The sequence below is a fragment of the Protopterus annectens genome, chromosome 5.part0, assembly GCF_019279795.1.
Source record: "Protopterus annectens isolate FY-2018-M chromosome 5.part0, PAN1.0, whole genome shotgun sequence".
In the NCBI taxonomy this organism is placed as follows: Eukaryota; Metazoa; Chordata; order Ceratodontiformes; family Protopteridae; genus Protopterus; species Protopterus annectens.
Window position 1 is genome coordinate 471,159,775 of NC_056735.1, and position 15,131 is coordinate 471,174,905.

General features: G+C 36.2%; 1 protein-coding gene across 1 annotated transcript in view; it reads right to left on the bottom strand.

Moving 5' to 3' along the window:
- Window positions 1-831: 831 nt before the first annotated feature.
- TMEM47 (transmembrane protein 47) overlaps window positions 832-15,131 on the bottom strand; it is a 662,113-nt gene continuing 647,813 nt past the window's right edge. The window contains exon 3 of the mRNA XM_044072405.1: window positions 832-3,354. Within this exon, the coding sequence (XP_043928340.1) occupies window positions 3,176-3,354 (179 nt within the window). The 3' untranslated portion in view covers window positions 832-3,175. The remainder of the gene's footprint in view (window positions 3,355-15,131) is intronic.

Consider the following 15,131-nt stretch of genomic DNA (forward strand, 5'->3'; position numbering starts at 1 on the left):
ATCTAGAATGAATTTGTATAGCTGTTTATCTTGGCAGCTACTGCTACAGACATACTAGAGAAGAAAACAACTGCTGCTGTAACTTTCATTTACTCGTTCATTTGAAACTGATTTATGCACAGGCAAACACATACACAAACACATTTAGGCAGTTCGTACAAACAAAAACAAATACAAACACACACAAACACACACAAACACACACACACACACACACACACACACACACACACACACACACAAGCTCACACACAAGCTCACACACACACACACACACACACACACACACACACACACACACACACACACACACACACACACACAGAGAAATATTTTGGCAGTTTAAGTTTGAGGAATCACACATCATACTGTCACCAACATTGTCCTTTGAAGCAAGTTGCACCATGTGACAAATTACACAAAATACGGTGACATAATTGGTGAATAATCCTCCTATCATATATGTAGAATCATGCAAGTGTAAAGGCAGAAATAGATAAGCAAATGGGTAAAACAGTACTGCTAACAATCACCAACAGCACAGGACTACTGTATAGTGTGCAAGTAAACACACAGACCACAAAGAAATAATTCTGTCCTAAATGAGTCCATATACAACTGTATAGGCATAACAAAACAGCAATGCACAAGACAATGAAATTAAAGGATTTGTGTCTTTTACAATGAGTTTGTCAAAAGACGCAAAATACCCACTCCCCAAACTCTTATGGCAAGCAATGAACCAAGTCTGTTGCATTTATTCGAGTAATAGGTTACTGCATTGCTGGAAAAATAAATATATTAAAAGCTCAGAAAAAATACAAAAGCATGAAAGATCTGTAAATGTATTTGTTTTTGAATACAGATAAAATCTCTAGGCACAGTATTAGGCTTAGTAGGGATATAGGTAAATATTAGTGTGCACATTTTGTACAAAAATACAGTCTGAATAAATTACCTTGCTAGCCTTGTGCTGTAACTTCACTTAATGGTACATGAATTAATCATTTGATAATATTCTATTACATGCTAATCCATAATATATCATTTATATTTAAACACATAGCATTTTCTAATTTATGTCTTAAATGTCACATACTGCAGTTATTAAAAGAAAGGTTTTTGTAGGGACTTTGCAAAAGAAACAATGCAGGGGTCATGTTATAGGTACTACTCACTGGACTAGGAAACATCAGGACATCCACTTCCGGATACTGGCATAAGGTCCTCCAGCCACAAGAAAGAACAATGGCATGACAAATGACAGAATGCTGCTAGTGCTACCTGACCTTGGATATTGGAGACTGTACTGCGCAGTTACTTTTTTCACCTTTTGTTGAAAAAGGTTAAACAGTAAACCTTGCAGAATATATCAGACTCCATGATAGTGAATGTTATATACAGGCATTTTCTTAATTTCCTTAAACCTGTTATCCTTGTGCCTTTAATGATCCTTGGCCAGTCTTTCCTTCCATATCTAGAATGTTCTACTTCCTGAACTCAAAGAATGCAACAACAAATTCAATAAGCAAGATACGAGCACTCCGCCTCTGATTATTCTGCATTTCATGCGGCAAAGACATCATAGATTTGTGAAAAAAAATATAACCAGAAACTTGTGATAAAAAAATGCTTCAGTTAGAATTGTTCATATACATACAGTAAGTCAATGTAGCATTCATAACACTCTACAGGGAAACATGTTTTATCAGACATGATACTAAACAAATGTAGACATTGTCATTGTTATTTGATAGTTGTCCTTAAGGCTATTATACTGCTCAAGTAATATGGTGAAGCTTGTTTTGATGCATGATTTTGATTACAGATAGTCATGTGATGAGAAACAATGCTTGTTCACATACCTGAACATTGAAGGAAAAAATGCAGCTCTGTCTTTAGAGATAGGATGATAAATGACTCAGTGTTACAGTAGCAAACGATATTACTTTCAACATGCTTTTTACCAATTTGGTGCCATGTCCAAATTCTAGTGTTTAGATCTGATTACTAAAAATGTTTACAAACCACACTGCTAAAAGTGTCTACTTCTTTTAACTGTTACTTCCTTAGCTACAAAATCCATTGATTTATGTCTATGTGTAAGTCACTGCTTTTATAAGAACACTGAAATAGGTACATCATATAGTGACACTAACACAATCATTTCATTTCTGTACTGTGTGTGTGTTAGTCCAATTTTCACAATGGTTAAAATCACCACTAGAACATATAAAGTACTTTACGGGCCAAAGAAATAAAACCTAGAACTCCAAACACAAAACTAATATGGATGACAGTTCAACATATTAAACTATGCATCAAGATTTTAACTGATCCTGTAACATGGGCACATAGACTCTTCTGTCTTCTTCATTTAGCTATTAAACCATCTGTTTACTCTGTGCCTTTTCTAACATAACACTGCCTATCAAACTGAGAGCTAATGTTGCAGTCTTCTGCAGTATCAGAAATGTATGCAGTCCAGAATCTCCACAGTGATGGAAGTACATAGCAGTAGCTTGTAGCTGTTCAGATACAGCTTGCAGTCTTGTAAAACTTTCTTATCATAGTGTATAACACGCATGCTGGTTCACATTTCTGACCCAGCGGCAGAAGTGTATGTCTTTAAAGATTCTGGTTCTCTTCAATTCTGCCAACAATGACTGTAGATATCCAGTGTGTATAACAAAACATACTGCTAGGCCATGAAAATCCAGTGTTTTCTATATTGTTTACCATTCCTATAAAATAACAGCCTATGGTCAACAGCCATCTTTTTCCATATGTCTTCTGCAGCTGATACTGGCAAATATAGTTCCTTTGTAACAGTGTTGTTAATTCAGTTTAAGAATATAATGCCTAAGCCAACATTATTGATCTTTCAGGCAAAGGTGCCAAGCAATATATTCATCCTGCCAAATACATTTTTTTCTTATATGCTTTACACAATTTTGAAAAAAAAATCTTTGCATGTTCTCTAGAGTATTTGTTATACAAACTGATTTAGTTTTTAATTTTAATGAAATAAATGAAACACTGGTCAGTTTTGTTGAGCCACTTTTGGGGGTGCTGATTTCAATATTTTGATTACTGGACTCTCCATCAGTAGTCTGTAGAATAGCAGATTAGAAAATATAGAATATGAACTATACACAAGTCTCCTCTTCTGAATTTAGTAGTAATCTTCATAATTTTTAGGATTTAAGCAGTAAAGTACGGCACCGCCAAAGGAGAAAATGGTGGCTCCCCAAGCAAGTCCATATCCCCAGTTGAATTCGTGGTATATATTCAGGTTGACTGACTCAATAAATTTGATTGGGTACAACACCAGGCTGCATACCTGTAGAACAACTGCAAAAAAAGACAAAGGAATGTGAGCGCTGACATGAATAAAGAAATCACTGTTACATTATATCAGCAAGCCTTTAGCATAGTTAATGAGATATTTAGCATGGTAACATCATTCTCATATCTCACTCTACAGATGGTATCTCACCTGGCCATTCTAACACATGTAATAAAGCAAATCATCAAGTAAATGTATTTAACAGTCACTGCTTATTGAAATGCAGCTTTTGTTTTTCTTTTCAAAAATCTATTTCAAATAAATGTTGGCATTCTATAAAGGATAGCAAACTACATTAGTTCAATGACAGATATCTGTAAAGATGGAAGCACTTATTACTATAATGGCAGGCACTACAGTCCTTTGAAATGTCTATCATAGGACTGGTGAAGTCTACTATCCTTCACAAGATTCCGACATTTATTTTCTGCAGCTTACAAGTTTCTGTCTGTTACTGTAGTTGCCCCATCAACTTATTTTGAAGTTGTGTTAGAATATGGAATAACACAGGTGGGATAAGTCAGCTCCTTGTGGACATTTAAATGGGCTCACACAGCTGAATGTGCATTTTTACATAAAAGTATCACATTTTTATACTGGATATAGCAGATGTTACTTTTCTTTAAAGAATGGGTGACCGGTAGATTTGCACCCTGACTGGAGAACAAATGTTCTCCAGCAGCGTGTTAATCTACAGGTAATGCCCAGTGAAAAACAAGACCACCACTTCACAGCAGCATATTTAGCCGCAGTGAAGCTCAAACTGAGAGTAACCTAATGGTTGCAATTATTTTACTCTTGCTAAGCAGGGCTTTTGCTGTTTACTAAGTGTAACATACAAAAAAGAAGAAAATTAAAAATAATAAAAAATAAAGTATCTGTGTATTTATGTCTGTGTCAGAGAATGTATGTGTACATGAGAATGGGAGCAAGATCGACTGAACTATTATTTAACACTCACTAAGCAGGTCTTTTTTATGTTTAGCAAGTGTAAGAAAGAAATGAAACAGAAAAAATGTGTGCGTGACTGTGTGTGTGTGTGTGTGTGTGTGTGTGTGTGTGTGTGTGTGTGTGTGTGTGTGTGTGTGTGTGTGTTTACATTGCTGTCTGCATGTGTGAGTGGTATATGCATGCTTGCATGCATGAATGCGGAAGTGTGTGTGTGTGTGTGTGTGTGTGTGTGTGTGTGTGTGTGTGTGTGTGTGTGTGTGTGTGTGTGTGCGTGTGTGTGTGTGTGTGTGTCTGTGTGTGTGTGTATGTTTACATTGCTGTCTGCATGTGTGAGTGGTATATGCATGCTTGCATGCATGAATGCGGAAGTGTGTGAGCGTGTGTGTGTGTGTGTGTGTGTGTGTGTGTGTGTGTGTGTGTGTGTGTGTGTGTGACAGAGGGAAAGACACAGAGACAGAGACAGAGTGGAGAGTGTGTGAAGAGTAAGAGCGATGCAGTGAGCACAGGCAGCAGCAGCAGATAAGACATCTGCATGCTTCTCGACTTCTTAGCTCAAGATATCTGGATAAAGCCTAAAATAAATGGGGACAAAGGCTCAAAATAGGAACATATTGCTATTATAAAATGTAAAAGTCACTTGAATAATAGGAATAGTGTTAGCATGCTTTTTCTGAAGCACAAGTGTGAGAGAGAGAATGAGATTGATTGATCACGGCAGCAGCAGTGAAAAGGGTTGCATATCTCTCGATGTCTTAGCTCAAGAAATCTGGATAAAGCTTAAAATAAACGGAAGAGCATCATTTCAAAAATAGGAACCAATTTTAAGAAATCTGGATAAAGCCTAAAATAAAGGGAAGAGCATCAGTTCAAAAATAGGAACCAATTTTAAGAAATCTGGATAAAGCCTAAAATAAAGGGGGAGAGCATTGGTTCAAAAATAAGAACCAATTTTAAGAAATCTGGATAAAGCCTAAAATAAAGGGGAAGAACTTTGGTTCAAAAATAGGAACCGATTTTAAGAAATCTGGATAAAGCCTAAAATAAAGGGGGAGAGCATCAGTTCAAAAATAGGAACCAATTTTAAGAAATCTGGATAAAGCATAAATAAAGGGGGGAAGCATCTGCTCAAAAAATAGGATCCAATTTTAAATATTGTTCTTATATAATTACAAAGTTGCTTAAATAACAGGATTTGTGTTAGAATGAATTTTCTGATGGCAATAAAGTCTAAAACACAAATGTATGTCATTATTTAGTGACTTTAGTCCCCAATGACTGCCAAACAAACTGCACATTTTAGGAGTAAAGGACCAAAAAATCTCAAAAAAAAAAGTAATATACATAATTGCATTATGTCCATCAGCATGATCCCCCATACACTGTATTTAAATTTGCACACCTTTTAGCTAAAGTAATTTCGCATTTGAAAATTTTGAGTTATTATGCTCATTATGACATAGCACTGTTAAAAAAGAGCAATTCACAAAAAAAATAAATAAAAAATAACACTAACAAATAAAAAAAATACACATAAACACATTATTACCATCTACAGTGACATCAAACAAAACTGAGTTCACTGAGGTATAAATTTAGCAAATCAAAGATTATTCTAGATTTAAGAAAGGAACGCAATGAGGGATCGATGAACAGCTTTAGTGCAAACATTCAGTACTTTAGAAGACACTGATTGGAGAAGAATAGCAATATGCCCTGTCTTTACAGCATGTTGTATGTCTATATGCACTCAAGCATGTATGTGTTTGTGTGTGTTTGTGTGTGTGTGTGTATGTTTGTGTGTGTGTGTGTGTGTGTGTGTGCGTGTGTGTGTGTGCGTGCATGATTGCGTGCATGTGTGTGTGTGTTTGTGTTTGTGCATGCTTGTAAGTATCCTTGTATTTTTCTGTTGCTCAGGTGCTCAGGAAGCTAGTAAACTGGCCAAAGTCATGTTAGGTGTACCAGACTTATAGAAGAGGAAGGGGAAGGCATTAGACACTCAAAACACTGTGGAATCACTTTTTCCTTCATTTATGGACTTCATATGCAAATTTGCTGAGTAATGTGCCATTAAAGTGTATACAGTCTGTCTTCAGTGCAATAAGTCAAGTCTGTGACTGGAGATGTCAGTCAGTAGGGACAACATGATGGAACATGAGGGAGGTGCATGGATATTACAAATAGTTTGCCTTTGCAAGGTGTGGTATGGCAGCTGAGATCCAGGTAGACCTCTACAAGAACTACAAAGATACCAGATACTCACTGAGTGATATCTGTACATACTTGTCATATTTTACTGCCATAAGTATTTGGAAGTATTTACAAGTACCAAAACAAAAATGCAGAAAAAAAGCTGTTTTCCTTCAGGTCTGAACTGTATGTCTGTTACTTGCACTGCATGATTACAATAGTAGAGTCTTGGCTATTTAAGTATCCATATGGTATTTCATGAATGTGAATTGTGGTGGGGGAGGCTATGGCAGGGATGATTCTAAGAAGGTAAGTTGTTGACTAATTTGTCTGCATTGGGAGTGGTGTGTGGGGTGAAACCGGCCAACTAATAAGGGCACACCAAGCATGTGTTAATAGAAAAGCATAACAATTAAAAAAAAGTCATGTGTTTTAATTTCATGCCACCATTTGTTGTCTATAGAACTAAAATGGACCTTCACAATCATCAACTAAGCTATGCATTAGCAGACTTAAGGAATATATCTAGCATCATTGCTTCACAAGATGTATATGACCCATTAAAATCTAGACAGTTAAAAACCAAATAAATCTTGGGAAGTTTACCAAATGATAAAGGATAAGGCATTAGTGGATTTCATTCATCCAATACAGATGAAAGTGATTATAATGTAGTGCTGCTAAACAGATAGTATAGTATTAAGTACCTGTTTGACAAGAGGGGCTTTCTAAGATGGCTGCAAATTGAACAACATCCTAACTTCAGCACTCCCAGTGTGAAAAAAGAAACTGAAAGACAAGGGCCAGGAGCTCTGCCACTTTTAATAAATGCAGTTACTGGTTAGGAAGTACATCGCCTGGATGCTAACAAAGAAGAAACTAAGAAAACCTGAAAAAAATAAATGGAAAAGGTGAAGAAAAAACACTGACTGGGAATAATCCCGCAGCTGTTCAGCAAAAAGCAACTCTTGCTCTAGCTTAAGTGTAAGACATGGCTTCTAGTAATCTAGAGGAAAAATAGGTCAAATCTGCTCAGAGCTGATTAAAATAAATGAAACACTAAAGGAGTATATCAACTCAAATAAAAAATCTGGAAAAATGGAAGGACCTTTAAACAGATATTCAGATGAGCTGAAAAAATGGCAAAAATCAGAGGTCAAAATGAAGAAAAGACTGTCTGAGTATGAGACTGCTCAAGAAGAGATGTTTCAAAAATGGTAGAATTAGAGGACAGAAGCCTTTTACTTGGTTCATCTCAGAAGTATAGGGATTGCATCCAGAAAAAAAGGAGGTTATTACTTCTCTGTACTCCTCCCTCCTTAGGCCAATAATTGAGTATAATGTCCTGTTTGGTATGTACCTCTACAAACACCTGCACCAACTGGAAAGACCACAGAAATACCCCAGAAAGAGATCCATGGCCTCCAACACCTGTCATATACAGACAGGCTCAAATCACTATCACTCTACTCCGTATTGTATAGATTGTTCAGAGGAGATCTGTGCCTCACCTACAAGGCAATATTGGACCCTGTCCTAATAGAGATGCTCCATATCCATAAGTCTAACTCCTTGACCATTACCCGCTCAAAAGACCTAAATCTAATATGCAACATCAACAAAACCTGCTGGAGAGACAGGTTTGCCTCCCACAGGCTTCCCCAGCTCAGGAATAGACTTTCTGTACATGTCAAACAGAGTACCTCACTGACTCTCTTCAAGCGCAACCTTGATGAGTGGATGGGAAACCACAAATTTGTTCCAGATGTTCCACCTGTGTCCCTCACTGACAGGGGTGACAGGTGCTGACTGAGGTTTCTTTTTGGGGGATAAACTCTTGGCTAGGCTTGTAAGAGCCCCAGGGCCATTAGCCTAGTAACTTCCTATGATCCTATGAACACACAGGGAATAGCTGAGATTTGCTGCCATACCAGAGAAACTAGAACATACTGTAATAATTTTATGAAGGCACAAATAAGTAACTGGACTGGTATTCCACAGCAGGATTTGTTATTTGAAGGAGCACATCAAATGTATTCTCCAAATCTGACAATGAGGAAGCAACAAAGACCTGTATTAGTAATGCTGTAATCCCACCAGCAGAAAAAGTTGATGCTTTCAAAACTTTAGCAAAAGGGCAACATATTAAAAGTTGGAAACAGTAAAATGTTTGTGGAAAATGATTAACAAATTTATCCCACTATTCAAAGAATGTTAGGAGGGAGGTGTTCATAATATTTTGTTTCCAGCAGCATCAGTCATTTTTGATGCAGAACAGGCTAAGGAGGAAATACAAAAGTTTGTCCAACAAAAAATGAGCCATAAAGCAGAAGGGGACTCTTGCTTCTCATTCTTGTGATAATAAAGGACATGGAGAGACTTTGCCAGTGAAACCTTTCACAATGTTACAAAGGAAAATGCTTGAAGGAGAGAGAAAAACACAGCAGTTGACTAGAAGGAATGGAAATCAACTTCGAATTGAACCAAAGTCTGGAGATGAGAAATGGAGATGCAGTTAGAAGACCAGCAATATGAAAATTAGTTAATAAATGTGAGCTTACAAAGCATCACTTGCATTTGTTAAATGTGGCTGTACAAGAAAAAGTGGAAAGAATGGACATTTGCTGACTTTATTAAACTTGGGGGTAATTGAAAGTTATTTGTCTCACATTATGACATTGAAGTTTGAAAGGACACTAAGGGGAGGGGAAAAGAAAGGAAAAGGGTAACTATAAGTAAAATAATTCCTGTTCCTAACAATATTTCTTTAAAACTTTTCATGATATGAATTGCATGTTTTATAATAAAGCAGTTTTAGTTATTGTTGTGTGTAATAAAGATACTAAAGTAAACAGATTCTTTTTTTTCTTTCTTTAATTTCATTATTAAGTAATGTAGGCTTTACAATGCAAAATGAGAAAAAAGCTAGACAAAATCATGTTTAACTTAATGGACTGTAACCTTGGCTTCTTGAGGTGGGGAATGGGGGTGTAAATTTACACAGGTCTAAAGCTACATAGAGCCAATATGATTTCTCTGACTTTCAGATAGGTGAATGACTGGATTACAACTCTTGGCTTTATCTATAACACATTTTAAGTGGAAACAATAAATAATACAACACTGAATGTAATGAGAAGTTTTCATTTAGCAATAAATGTTTTAGCTTGTCTTTAGAAGCCTTCAGCGTTTGGCTACATGTTTTTTTAAGTTTCCATGGAGACACGTTGATTATGGGAAAATAAAAGAAAGCCAACACATTGGCTTCTTTAAGGATAAAGGTTAATGCTTTCTGAAAGCGTGCAAGGTATTTTTTTCAGACCTGGGAGGGGAATAAAGATAAAACACCAATTACTCTAAGTAGGAACACAGGCAATGACATACATCTTAGCATGCATAACTTCAGCTTTACATTAGAAAAGGCCTGTATTTCTAGCTGTCTATTTGGGACAACTGTGTCTATTTGGAGGGTTAAATGTTACTATTTCAAAATGTACATAGTTTTTTTGTCTTTATGTTCTAGGGTGTGGTCTTTTGAGGGTTTTTATTAAAACAAAAAGTCTTGTAACATGTGACATAGGCTTAAATGGATATGATAAGAAAAAACTGTATAAAGGATCAACCCGCCAAACATCAGTGGGTGCATGCATCTCAATGGTTGGAAATAGACATTTAAAAAAGCTGTCATATATAATAGGTGGGAATAATGACTTCTTATCACAATGGTAACACGTTCCATAGTATTTTGGAATGTTAATGGTCTCAAAGGTATAGCTAAAAAGGAACAAGTGCAAACAGCAGTGCTACAGGAGTCACCTTTGGAAGTAGTGAGCATGTGAATTTGATAAAGGAAGGAATTCAGGATGGATATCAGGAACAAATGAAGAGGAGTACTTATATTAATTGCTAGAAGAGCTCCAATACTAATAGTAGAGGCAAAGAAGATAGTAATGGTAGATTTCTGATATTAAAAGGTTTTGGGCAAGGGATGAGGATTATGCTGGCATGCATTTAAATTCTACCTAAAAGTGCTATTATAGAGCTTAAAACATTTTGGAGAAATAATTAGCTTTCAGCAGGGAAATATACTTATAGTTGGGGATTGCAATTTGGTTTGGAACAATATCACAGTATTTGGGGGCCTAGAAGGGAAAATATAACAAATGAGCATAGATTTCTGAAGAAAGTTATGAAAATATTTGGTATGGAATGCATGAATTTAGTAGCAGAACTTGGAGTGAATTTACATATTATTCCCCAAGGTACCATAACTGGGCTATACTAGACAGAAGTTATATTTCACAGGAACATGTGCATTTAATTCAGAACTTTGGCACACATCCAATAATTATTTCAGATTGTGTGCCAATAATAACTGACATAAAAATGTAGGGTAATGGAGTAGAAATTAAACACTGGTGCTTCCCCACATACCTGTTAAAAAGAGAGAAATTTAAGGAATGGGTAGTGGAAATTATTCTGGAGTTATTAGGACAAATCAAAATTACGCCAGAAGTTATAGCTAGTGAGTGGGATAAAATAAAAATGAAGTTTAAAAACTGGGCAGAAGTAAAAGAAAAAGGGATATGGGTTAAGAAATAAAACAATTATTTAGAGAGGCTGGTAAAGGTTAAAGTATCACAGAATAAGGAGAATCTCACAGAACAAGAAGAGGCACAAGTGTATAGTGCTAAAGAGAAAATAAGGGAGCACCCAGATAATATGCATGAGTTTAGAAAGACAGCTGTTAAGCAACTGCTTTTGATAATAATTCCAGAGCACAAAAAGTTCTAGCATAGCTACCTGGGCAACAGAAAGTAGAAAGGGTCATTGCCAAACTTAGGGAGCTTATAACAAAAAATAAATAAAAATAACCAAAGATCCTGCAAAGGTATTTGAGATGTTTCAGAACTTTTATGAAAAAATGTATAAAGCAGAGAAATAGGGAAATCAAGAAAAAGCACAAATGAAAATATTTGCGGAAGACTTTTTGCCAAGGATAGAGGTAAATGAGGCCCAGCAATCAACAGTTTAGACAGCAGGAAATGGGATATAAATGGTGATGTATAACCAACTTGCAGGAAAAGATTCCAGGAATAAATGTTATTCAAGTGGAAGTTTGGAAGCTAGGAGGGAAGCAAATGATAGAGATGTGTAAGGTTTTATTTAACAGCATTTTAAAAGGAGGGGAAGCACCATCATCCTGGAAAAGAAGCTGTGGTGGCTGTATTACCTAAGAACAGTAAAATAATCATCAGATCCAGCTTCATATAGGTGCATTTCAATTTTAAACCATCATTATCAAGTGTTTATGTACATAAAGGTTAAAAGAAAGGGAAAGGTTTTGCCACAATTGATAAGATATGAATTAATGTGGTTTTGTGGAGGGATGCAAACATTTAACAACATTAATAGAACAATGACGATCAATTGAGAAGCAGAATGTAAGAACATACTGCTGTTGTTGGTGGGTCTTGAAACAGAGAAAGCATTCAACAGAGTAAGCTGAGATTTTATGAGTAGGGCAATGGAAGCATTTGGATTTTTCAATACAGTAATAAAGTTAATTAGGAGGATATTTGAGGGATTGGATGCAAAAGTAACACTGGGAGGGCTCCTTTTTTATAAGTACATCTGAACAGATGAAACAGGCAGGGCTGCCCTTTTTCCCCTTTGTTACTTGCATTAAATTTAAAACCACTGGCAAAGAAAAAAAGGGACTTAGAAATTCAAGGATATATTTGGTATGGAAATCAAGAAAAGTTGGCTTTATTTGCAGACAACATTATTTTGTACATCATAAAACCAGAAAATAATATCTCAGTGTTGTGAAATATTCTGAGATAGTTTCACGTTTTTCGTGATATAACATTAATGAAGATAAAAACATAGGCTACAGCTGTAAACTATGTACCTACACATGAACTGGTTGAGCAATACACATATTTATGGAGGATATGATAAAATGAAATATTCAGGAGTATGGACTAGAAAGGATTCTGTTATGGCAACTAAGGATATGTTGGAATTGACTAAAAAGGCAATACAGCTGAGAAAATGGAAGCTCTTGCCTATGCATATAGATAGCAAGATACAAACAGTAATTTTTCACAAGTCAGGCATATTTTTATCAACCAGAGAAGAATTTGTGGATAGTAATTAATAAAAAGTTAAAGGATTTTGTCCGGGAGGGGAACAGGGCAAGAGTCAAGTTGGGTAAGTTGATCCTTCCTGTATATCAAAGTGGTTTAGGATTACTTGATTTGAAGTGGTATTTTACAGCTGCAGACTCAAGTCTCTTATACAAAATATAAGCAGAAAGCTACAATTCAAAGTGTAAAGGGATAATAAAGAAGCAGGGGGGAATTCAAGAAATAAGGAGAGAGTGAGATTTTGGATACAGATCTCCTTAAGGAGAATAACAACAGTCATAGAGAGTATTCTATTTATAAAAGAGCAGAACGTATGCATAGAACTAAGATAGGGATTAGTGCAAACAGAGGTACAAACAAGAGGCAAGAGGGACTGGAATTTACTGTAGGAAGCTGGCAAAGGAACCAATGTATTGGGAACAAATAATTAGAGAGGGAAAAGTAATAGAATGGAAAGAAGTCAAGAAGATATTTGGCCAGCAGGCTATTGACTGCCCTCCCTATCAGAGATTCACATCAGACTATAGGCAAAGAGAAAGAAATAGAGGGATCCTAAGTATAAGACCTAAGGTGGTTGAGTATAGGCAAAGAGAATGGGATAGGAGGATCCTAAGTATAAGATCTAAACTGTTTGAGTATAGGCAAAGAGAATGGGATGGGGGGATCCTAAGTATAAGATCTAAACTGGATGACTATAGGCAAAGAGAATTGGATAGGAGGATCCTAAGACCTGAACTGGTTGAGTTTTTAGTTGAATCTGGAGCAGACGCTGCTATTAAAAATGGGATAATTGGTAGGGCTTATAACATATTGCACAATAACTATAGGAATCGATCAGAAGAGGTCAGAAAAGATTGTGAATAGAGATTGGATGAGCAAGGCACAAGAAACAATGAGAGGATATATGCATGGCTCAAAAATATGCAACAAAGTCTAGAAGATTTAGGATTTTTGCCTGGAAGTATTTGCATAGGTACTTTTATACCCCAAGCAGACTCCAAAGAGTTTTTCTCAGGTACATGGCAAGTATTGGAGGTGTGATGAGGATGAAAGAGGTACCTGGAAGCATATATTTTCAAAGTGTAATGAGTTGGCAAACATTAACTTTTCCCTACAGAGTACTCTGTCAAAAACATTGGGTGAGCAAATGAGTGTAACAATGGAAATTATTTTTTTTGCGTTGAGATACAGGATCTGAATTGCCTAAACATTATAAGATCTTGTTAAGTTTAATTCTGGTGGCTGCCAACAAAAGCAATTACTAGAAAATGGAAATCCAAGCCTAAACCAATAACATAGAAAAAGTGGAAATTGTGGGAAAAATAAATGCAGAAAAATGTTTTGGAGGAGGAATGATGTTTAAAAAGAGGCAAGAGTTGATCAATGTATGTAATGTTGAATTGGTCATACTGTATAGAACACACATGATATATAATGTTTGTAATGTGAGCTTGCTAATACAGTTTATTTACTTTTATATACATGTAAGTTTACCTGTGTGACAAGTGATAATTTAATAAAGGTGTTTAAAAAAATGTGTCTGCTCGATAATTTTTCTGATCAAATGTGGCTGTTATTTACATCTACATGCACATCTATGCAGTTGTGAAAATAGTAAGTTCATATTGCAGCACATACTGTGACTTCATGTACAAGATATAACATTAGACCTAGCTTTTGTGTCCATAAACTCACCACCCACAACTGAGTAAGCAAACCTTTTCCATATTAATGAAAAAAAAGAAAGAAATATTGGCATATACACTGTTATAAAGTATTATTTAAGTATGTCACTGCCAGACTTACATGTAGCAACAACGCCAGCCACTGGATGGAGGGGTCACACAAGCACAGCACAATAGTTGGACATCAGTGAGAGTAAATTACACATGAAGACCTTCTTTAGTGGATTTTATAATTTTGTGGAATCCCAAGCAGTAAATCCAAAAGAGTGGAAAGCACAGCTTGAAGACCAAATAATGACAAAATTGAATCCTGATATGCTGATCTATCAAAGGAGACCTGACCCACAAAGTCACAATCAAGACAATAGTATTTACTGAAATAGTGAACTGAAGACCAGATGATTGCAATAGAAGCATTTTGAGTGGAAGCACTCATGTTTCTGGTTCAGTAGCCTTTGACTATAGTATTTTATAATAAATGGGGTCTCCCTGATGTTACAGGATTTGATTAGTAACTGATAGCCTTTCACTTCCAGAAGCAAGGGAGATGAACAGCTGCTCACTCCTTCTTACATTGTGCATCCACCTGAGGTAGAACCTGAGTTAACAGAGTCTGTCCAGGAGGTGAAAGGCTTTGTTCCATCTGGTTTCTGGTCTGCTGAAGAATATATGGAGATGCAAAGACTGATTCAAGGACAACTCAGAAACCACATTAAGGGAAAAGCATGGCTTGATCCAGGTGGACAGCTGATCCTTTGAAGTACAAGAATCCCCTACCCTGGAGAGCCTGCAAATCTAAAGTTCTGC